Genomic DNA, 9266 nt, shown 5'->3' with positions numbered 1-9266 from the left:
TGAGAAGTCGTTGCATGCATGCGGCCGTGAGGAAAGCAAGAGAAGGACTTTGTACTTCTGGAAAAAGACAAGGCGCTCGGGCGGCACTTTTCTACCGCTCGGGCGGCTCTTTTCTACCGCTCGGGCGCCTGCACGTAATTTTGGGAAATATTTTATTTCGGGTAATTGGTTTGACGAGGACTCTTGGGCCATATAAATAGGATGTTATTAAACAGTTTTGAGGGTTGGACACACGCACAGACACAGGAGGAGGCGGCTCTGAATATTGAAGATTTCTCATCTCCGTTGGGAGTTTTTCTCTTCATCTTTTCTGAATTTTTATGTTAAGCATTATTTTTAGATTGAATTTTGTAATGACGTTCAGTAGCTAAACTTATATTTTGTTGGAATCAAGGGGATCCGAACCCCGAAACACTGTAGTGTGATTGAATCACCGGACGTATTGAGATTTGATTTATGTTTAAAATTGATTTTATCATGTGTTTTTCTCTATGTTGATGATTAGCTACCCTTAACATAGATTCGTAAATTGTGAATTTCTATCGAGAGATAGGTTCATAATTACGACGAATGATAGAATCCATGGACTTAAAATATGCATAGAGATATGGTATTTAGTACATGTTGATAGTCATAGACCACCAGGTTGAAAGCTGTAGAATTCATAGAACGCAAAGCAATCGGTCGTGATAAATAATTAGAGAGATTTAATTGTTTCAGTGATTTGATTAGTTTGGCATAACCTCAAGAGAGAGTGTCAATGTTACAGGGATTTCTGTCAAACTTATGCGCATTAATTAAGTTCCAATCGTCCAGTTCAATTAGGGGGAAGGTGAACCGAAATTCCAACAAAATATTTTCAAATTGTTATTTCTTTTAGTGGTGCAAATTGGTTTCGTGGTTGTGAAATTTAGAATTATTTACATTGAGTTCTTAGTGTTAAATGTTAGCTAAAATCCAAAATCAAATTTTCGATACTTTGTGTATTTAAAAATCAAAGAAACAAATTATTATTGTTTGGTCCCTGAGGATGATACTCGTACTCAGTACATCTTATTATAACTTCAATCGTGCACTTGCGATTATTTCGACTGGAATTGAGAGATTTTTAGAGCAAATTTGAGTGTTAGTATTCCATCGATCAAGTTTTTGGCGCTGTTGCCGGGGACTATTGAGATTTTAATTTGTTTTATTTGGTTTTTCTCTATTACAATTTTAATCACTCTTTTCCATCTGTGAACTGCAGGATTCTCTTGCAGTGCATGCGATACTCATCTGAAGAACTAGTGCCTTTTGATCCAGAATTCGAGAGAACTTTTCACAGAAGAAGAAGAAGGCAACAACAACAAGAAATGGAAGAAGAACAAGAACAAGAACAACCAGTTTACAGATCCATGATGGATCTCGCCTTACCAAACATCGAAAGTTCTAGACCAAGCATCATCAGGCCAACTGTAGCAGCAAATCACTTTGAGATAAAACCTGTTATTCTTCAAATGATTCAGAACACACTTCAATTTGGCGGGACTGTCATTGATGAACCCTATGTGCACCTCACAAATTTTCTGGAAATTTGTGATACATTCAAGATACAGGGAGTTTCTGATGACGTTATTCGTTTGCGTTTATTCCCTTTTTCACTACGAGATAAGGCAAAAGCATGGCTGACAAATTTACCTGCAGGTTCCATCATGACTTGGGATGATCTGGTGAAATCTTTTCTCACCAAATACTTTCCACCATTTAAGTCAATGAAACTAAGAACTGACATCACAAATTTTTCCCAAGGAGAATAGGAAATATTTTATGAAGCATGGGAGCGCTACAAAGATCTACTAAGGAGATGTCCACACCACCAATTACCAGATGGTCTTGTGGTACAAACATTTTATTATGGTCTTTCTCACTCTAATCGTACCATGTTAGATGCAGCTGCAGGTGGAAATTTACTGCGAAAATCGTCAGAGGATGGTTATGAATTAATTGAGGAAATTGCATCTAGTTGCTATCACCCTTTATCTGAAAGGAGTGCATCCCGGAAATCTAATGGGATTCATCAGGTTGATGCATTCACATCAGTGGCCGCTCAACTTGAAGTCATGAACAAGAGAATTGAGGAACTGAGTATAGGAAACTCTGTGATGCGAGTTCAAGAAGTATGGTGTGAAAAATGTGGTGCAGAACATTTCACGAAAGACTGTCAAACATTTTCTCAACCAGAGGGAGTTATGGCAAGTCACATGGGGAATCAAAATCGCCCAAGGAATGACCCATTCTCGAACTCCTATAATCCAAGGTGGAGACAGCATCCAAATTTCTCGTGGAGTGGACAAAACAATAAGCCATATGGGAATCAAAACTACGGTAGACAGCCTCAAGAAGGGAAATCGAGTTTAGAGCAGATGATGCAGCAATTCATATCATCTTCTGAAACCCGGATGCAGAATCAAGATGCTTCGATAAAGAATCTGGAGAATTAGATAGGGCAATTGACCAAAACAATTTCCAACAGAGATCAGGGTACCTTGCCGAGTGCCACAGAGAAGAATCCGAAGGAGCAGGTAAAAGCAATTGAACTGAGGAGTGGGAAGACAGTAGAGCCTGCACCACAGGTCGAGAAAGAGCCAGAATTGGCTACATCAACAAGAATTGCAGGTAAGTCATCTATCCCAACACTTTCACCCACTTCACAAGCAAAAATTGTTGTGCCACCACCTTTTCCTGCAGCCCTGAAGAAGGCAAAACTAGATTCTCAGTTTGGAAAATTCCTAGAAGTATTCAAGAAATTAAATATTAATATTCCCTTTGCCGATGCACTGATGCAAATGCCAAGTTATGCAAAGTTCTTGAAAGAGATCCTCTCCAACAAGAGGAAACTGGAGGAGCATGAAATGATTAGTCTGACTGAGAATTGCTCAGCACTGGTGCAAAATAAAATCCCATTAAAGCAAAAAGATCCAGGGATTTTCTCTATCCCTTGTGTGATTAATGATATTCAATTTCATAAAGCTTTATGTGATTTGGGTGCTAGTATAAATCTAATGCATTACTCTGTGTTCAGGAAATTGAGCTTGGGAGAACCAAAGTCTACCAGAATGTCGTTACAACTGGCAGACAGGTCCATCAAATATCCATGGGGGATAATCGAGGACGTGCTTGTAAAAGTGGACAAATTCATCTTCCCCATGGACTTCGTGGTGTTAGATATGGAAGAGGATTTGGACATGCCACTCATATTGGGTAGACCCTTCTTGGCGACAGAAAAGGCATTAATAGATGTCCAGAAGGGGGAGTTGCTGTTAAGAGTGGGAGAAGAAAAAATTTCGTTTGACGTTTTTAATGCTTTAAAATTTTCTCATAATAATGAAGAATGTTTTCAACTGGATGTAGTGGACTCACTGTTATTTGATTATGTGCAGGATACTTTTCAGGAACCATTAGAAGCTGCACTTATCTCTGAGCAAGTGAACGTTCTCAGTGATGGAATTGAAGAGATGACCGCATATTTGAATGACAACCAGTCATGGAGAAGAGGTGGAAAGCTTAGACTTGAAGACCTTGGTGACCGGAAGGATTTAGTCCTCCAGAAACCAAGCCTTGAGGAACCACCTACTGTGGAATTGAAGCCATTACCTGTCCATCTCAAATACATGTTTTTAGGTGAGAATGATAAGTTACCTATTATAATATCTTTCTGTTTAACAGGTGAGATGGAGGCCAGACTAATGGAGGTTCTCAAGAAACACAAGAGTGTGTTTGCCTGGAAAGTGGCGGATATCAAAGAAATCAATCCATCCTTATGCATGCACAAGATTTTAATGGAAGAGAACATCAACCCATTGGTCCAACCACAAAGGAGATTGAATCCAAAAATGCAGGAAGTTGTAAAAGCTGAAACGATCAAACTTCTGGATGCAGGTATCATTTATCCTATATCTGATAGTCCATGGGTGAGTCCGGTGCAGTGTGTACCAAAGAAGGGGGGAATTACTGTCATACAGAGTGAGAAAAATGAACTGATACCCACTAGGACAGTTACAGGTTGGCGTGTGTGCATAGACTATAGAAAACTAAATGACGCAACCCGTAAGGATCATTTTCCCCTCCCCTTCATTGATCAAATGCTAGAGAGACTGGCTGGGTATGAGTTTTACTGTTTTTTAGATGGGTATTCAGGATACAATCAAATAGCGATTGCACCTGAAGACCAGGATAAAATGACTTTCACTTGCCCATATGGTACGTTTTTCTATAGACGTATGCCTTTCGGGTTATGTAACGCTCCTGCTACTTTTCAGAGGTGCATGACTGCCATTTTTTATGATATGGTCGAAAAAATTTTAGAAATTTTCATGGATGATTTCTCTATTTTCGATAAATATTTTGATGCATGTCTGCATAACTTGAATTCTGTTTTAATAAGATGCGAGGAGACAAATTTGGTACTGAACTGGGAGAAGTTTCATTTCATGGTGACAGAAGGTATAGTATTGGGTCACCGAATTTCTGAGCAGGGGATCGAGGTGGACAAAGCCAAGGTGCACGTTATTCAAAATTTGCCTCCACCTACGACGGTCAAGGGAGTCAGAAGTTTCCTGGGCCATGCCGGCTTCTATCGGCGGTTTATTAAGGATTTTTCAAAAATTTCCAAACCTCTTTCTTCTTTGCTAATGAAAGATGCCCCTTTTGACTTTGATTCAAATTGTTTGCAGGCCTTTGAAGTGTTGAGAGAAAGACTGGTGACTGCACCAATACTTACATCACCAAACTGGGATCTTCCATTTGAAGTCATGTGCGATGCAAGTGACTCTGCTGTTGGCGCAGTGCTTGGCCAACGAATAGACAAGGTATTCAAAACTATTTACTACGCTATCAAGACTCTTAATGAAGCTCAACTAAATTATGCCACCACTAAAAAAGAGTTGTTAGCTGTAGTATTTGCACTGGATAAATTTCATTCATATCTTGTACTCTCAAAAATCACAGTATACACAGATCACTCTGCTATTAAGCACTTGTTGGCAAAGAAAGATGCGAAACCTAGACTGATTAGGTGGATTTTACTTTTGCAAGAATTTGATTTAGAGATCAAGGATAAGAAAGGTGTTGAAAATGTAGTAGCTGATCATCTATCTAGATTAGAATGCATTGTTGATGGTGCAATAAATGAGATAGATGACATAGATAATTGGTTCCCTGATGAAAAACTTTTTGCCATAGAAAGTTCACCATGGTATGCAAATTTTGCGAATTATCTAGTAACAAGCACACTCCCACATAATCTGTCTTTCCATCAGAAGAAAAAAAATTTATCAGATGTCAAGCATTATTTTTGGGAGGAACCGTTTTTGTTTAAAATATGTGCTGACTCAATGATCCGGAGATGTGTGGCGAAAGGAGAAATGCAAAGCATCCTCAGTCATTGTCATGATCGTGAGGTAGGTGGCCATGCTGGGCCAGTCAAAACAGCAGCAAAGGTACTTGAATGTGGGTTCTATTGGCCCAATCTCTTTAAGGATGCGCGCTTGTTTGTATTATCTTGTGATAGATGTCAACGGACAGGTAATATCTCAAACCGAAATGAAATTCCTTTAAATAATATCATTGAGTGTGATATATTTGATGTATGGGGAATCGACTTCATGGGACCATTTCCAATTTCTATGACAAAAAAATACATTCTGGTCGCAGTCGATTATGTTTCAAAATGGGTAGAGGCTGAAGCTTATGCGACAAATGATGCACAGGTTGTACTGAAAATTTTGAAGAAAAATATTTTTAATCGGTTTGGTACACCCCGTGCAATCATTAATGATGGTGGCACCCACTTTTGCAATAAACTTTTTGACAAACTCTTAAAAAAATATGGTGTCAAGCATAAAGTCTCTACCCCATATCACCCCCAGACCAGTGGCCAAGTGGAAGTGTCCAATCGAGAAATCAAACAGATTTTGGAGAAAAGTGTGAGTACTAATCGGAAAGATTGGGCACTTCGACTCGATGATGCCTTATGGGCCTATAGGACGGCGTTTAAAACACCTATAGGCACTTCCCCTTATAGACTGTTATTTGTAAAGGCATGCCATTTACCTGTTGAGTTAGAACATAGAGCATATTGGGCTACTAAGACCCTAAACTTTGAATTTGCTGCTGCAGGTGAAAAGAGATTGTTGGAGCTTAATCAACTGGAGGAATTCCGCGACAGTGCATATGATATGGCGGTTTCGTACAAGGAACGAACCAAGAGAATACATGACAGGCGCATTCGTCAGCGGGAATTCAAGGAAGGAGATGTTGTCTTGCTATTCAACTCCCGGTTGAGGCTGTTTCCCGGGAAACTGAAGTCTAGGTGGTCAGGCCTCTATAAAATCACCAGAGTGTATCCATCGGGGGCCATTGCGATCAAAGATGCCAGAAACGAGTCTTTTACGGTCAATGCTCAAAGGCTTAAGCACTACGTGGGGGGTGACATTGATTACATGTCGGTCATCACCACATTGACTGACCAAGACTAGTTTGGGGAGGAAGAAAAGTCAAGCTCTCGACTTTAAATTGAGAACTACATTCTACTTTCTCTTTTATTTAATTTTGTTTTTGTTCGTTTTAGTTTTAGTTTTTTTTTAAAAAAAAAAAAAATATTGGATGCTCTAGGACGGTTGTTTTTCGCCGCCCGGGCGCATCCCTTCTGTTTTCATGTTTTTTTCAAAAAAAGGGGGGTGCGCCTGAGCGGCTATTTTCTGCCGCCCAGGCGCATCCCTTCTGTCCAGTGTTTTAAAAAAAAGGGGGTGCGCCCGAGCGGCTTTTTTCTACCGCTCGGGCGCATCGCGCAGACTCAGAAAAATAAAACCCGATCCCCCTTTCATTCTTTTACAATTCCCTTTCTAATTCCTCTTCCTAACCCTAATCTCTCTCGCCGTCTCTCTCTCTCACTCCATACTTCTCTTTGTTCTCTCCAATTCACAGGTCCATCAATTGATTCTTCAAGTTTCGTACACCATGGCGCCAAAGAAACAAAAGATTGCCACTTCTAGGGCTACCCCATCCAACATCATAGATGGGAAATTCATCTCGGAAGAAGCTAAGGCGAGGTATGAGGCGGCCAAATCTAATATGAATCCAATTGCAGAGAGGAGATTCAATCTCTCCGAAGAACGCACCGCCTCCCTTGGCATCGTGGCTCGAGGATGGACCAAATTTTGCCGACAACCTCTAGCGGCGATTGTCCCCTTGGTACGAGAGTTCTACGCCAATGCCGTCGAGCGTACAGATAGCACGGTTTTCGTGCGGGGTAAGATGATTTCTTTCACTCCTGCCTCTATTAATGATTTTTTGGAAACTCCGGATGTGGATGATAGCCAATTTCAAGCATTTAAGGCTAACCCGAATTATAATGAAATTACTAATGTTCTGTGCTATGATGGAAACGTTTGGAAAGACTCAGTGAAATTTGTGTCTTTTAAAGAAAAATATTTGCGGTTGGAACTGGCCTTGTGGTATGCTTTTCTGACTCACAGATTAATGCCGGTATCCCACACCAATGAGGTGGTGATGAGCAGGGCGGTGCTGCTGTATGCCCTGCACAAGCAATGGCCGCTCAATGTCGGACGGATTATCAACCGAGAGTTGTACACGTCCATTCGCACTTCCAACATTGCGATATTCTTTCCGACCATTGTTTCTGCACTTTGTGTGCGAGCTGGTGTCCCAACAAGGGACGACGAAGAATGGTTGCACCCAACGCAGGAGGTGGATGACACTATTTTAAGGGCGAAAAAGTCGTTCTGACTCAGGGAGTTTACATCTGATGGCCGGGCACGTTCTGGACCCAGTCAATCATCGAGGAATGTGCTTAAGCCACCCCCTGCTCGACGCACCACGAATGAGACACTGAGAGAAATTTTTGGCTGGGTGCAACACATGGATAAATGTCAGGAGGTGAATGCAGCCCACAACGAATCTACCAATGCCATGATGCGAGGGCTGCTCGCAAATGCTGGGATGGACCCTGCAGCTTATCCAGTTCCACCGCCGTATCCTCCGCCCTTCCCATTCCAATATGCTCCGCTGCTTTGGGATCTGCCCGAAGACCTCGATGAGGAGGATTCTGATTCAGACCAGGGGAGTGATTAGTGTTTTTTTGTTTTTATGTTTCTTTTTGTGTTTTTAGATTTGGTGGTGTCAAGTAGCATTGGGGACAATGCTCGTCTTTAGTTTGGGGAGGTTGTGTCTTTTGTGTTTTCATTCTGTTTTCATGTTTTTTGTTCGTTCGAGTCGTTTGTACTGTTGTTGCAAGTGTTGTGAATGAAACCAAAAAGCCAATGATAATAAAAAAATAAATATTTTTTAGTTTTGAATCCATGATCATCTTCTTTGCTTGACAAATAGTTTTGAACTAGTACAACCAAGTCGATGAATAGATCTCTAAACACTCTGTGAGGTATACTTGAATCTGAAGTTGAAACATACAAACTTTGATATGATTGAGGCAATTTGTTTGATCTTTGGGCTTAAAATTTTTCGTGAATTATCCTTAGATGCCCAGTTGAGCCTTCACGTTTATATGAGCACGAGAGGTGCATAATCTGAAGCTTGTTTTGGTGTAATCATCGCTTACTACTGTTGATTCTCTGTTCTGCACTGATTGAGATCTGTATGAGTTAACTGTGAATTGAAATTTGTTTAGAACAAGTTCAAGCATCCCTTGAGGCGCAATACGGGTATACTATGATTTAGGAGTGATATAGGAAATTTCTTTCTGAATTATGTTTGTGTCTTTCAAACCACCCTTGAATTAATGTGTCCCTAGTGCCTAATTTGAGCTTAATAGAAAACGAATGGCATGCGTGAAAACGTGTGGTAAACCCCCATTCGACTTTGTTCAATATCCTATAACTTCTACCCATAGCTTAAACACTCATTTCTACCTTGTGGGGAGTAAATTGAATGTAGTTTATTTTTGTTTATGCTCCGAATGAAAAATTGAGATTGGAATGGTGTGTTGGTTGTGTTCAGTACAAAAGAAAAAAAAAAGTGGTGGAAAATAAAGAAAGAAAAGAATGTTGGCAGAAGGCAAGTGAAAGAAAGAAAAATTTGGAAATCAATGAATGAGAAGAGGTGCGAATTTGTGAGTCAAAAGGAGTAGACTGTAGAGAATGATCATCATTTACTCCCTCTTTGAATTCTTGTCCTTCATTTGGAGCCATTAACCTAGCCTGGCATTATAAGCCGAATAAGACCTATTGACCGAGTTACAGTTGCCCAATATA

General features: G+C 40.4%; 1 protein-coding gene and 1 non-coding gene across 2 annotated transcripts; one reads left to right on the top strand and one right to left on the bottom strand.

Moving 5' to 3' along the window:
• The first annotated feature begins 1352 nt into the window (after positions 1–1352).
• Positions 1353–6515, top strand: LOC140889933 (uncharacterized). The gene is made up of 5 exons (XM_073297678.1): positions 1353–1683; positions 1927–2231; positions 2481–4300; positions 4424–5477; positions 6078–6515. The coding sequence occupies exons 1-5, from the start codon at positions 1353–1355 to the stop codon at positions 6513–6515; spliced, it is 3948 nt and encodes a 1315-aa protein (XP_073153779.1).
• LOC140893948 (small nucleolar RNA R71) lies at positions 1755–1861 on the bottom strand. The gene has a single exon (XR_012153506.1). It is a non-coding gene; the product is annotated as a small nucleolar RNA R71 (small nucleolar RNA).
• Positions 6516–9266: the final 2751 nt, after the last annotated feature.

This window comes from Henckelia pumila, chromosome 3, assembly GCF_033568475.1.
Source record: "Henckelia pumila isolate YLH828 chromosome 3, ASM3356847v2, whole genome shotgun sequence".
In the NCBI taxonomy this organism is placed as follows: Eukaryota; Viridiplantae; Streptophyta; class Magnoliopsida; order Lamiales; family Gesneriaceae; genus Henckelia; species Henckelia pumila.
The sequence above is the reverse complement of the archived record's forward strand: the minus strand, read 5'-3'. Positions and strand labels throughout refer to the sequence as shown.

What these genes read in the sequence shown, in the direction of transcription:
- LOC140889933 (XM_073297678.1), top strand. Translation starts at nt 1,353, where the DNA reads ATGGAAGAAGAACAAGAACAAGAACAACCAGTTTACAGATCCATGATG. An exon ending in GCTGACAAATTTACCTGCAG is followed by an intron (nt 1,684 to 1,926) that starts GTTCCATCATGA and finishes GTACCATGTTAG; the next exon opens with ATGCAGCTGCAGGTGGAAAT. An exon ending in GCTCCTGCTACTTTTCAGAG is followed by an intron (nt 4,301 to 4,423) that starts GTGCATGACTGC and finishes TGTTTTAATAAG; the next exon opens with ATGCGAGGAGACAAATTTGG.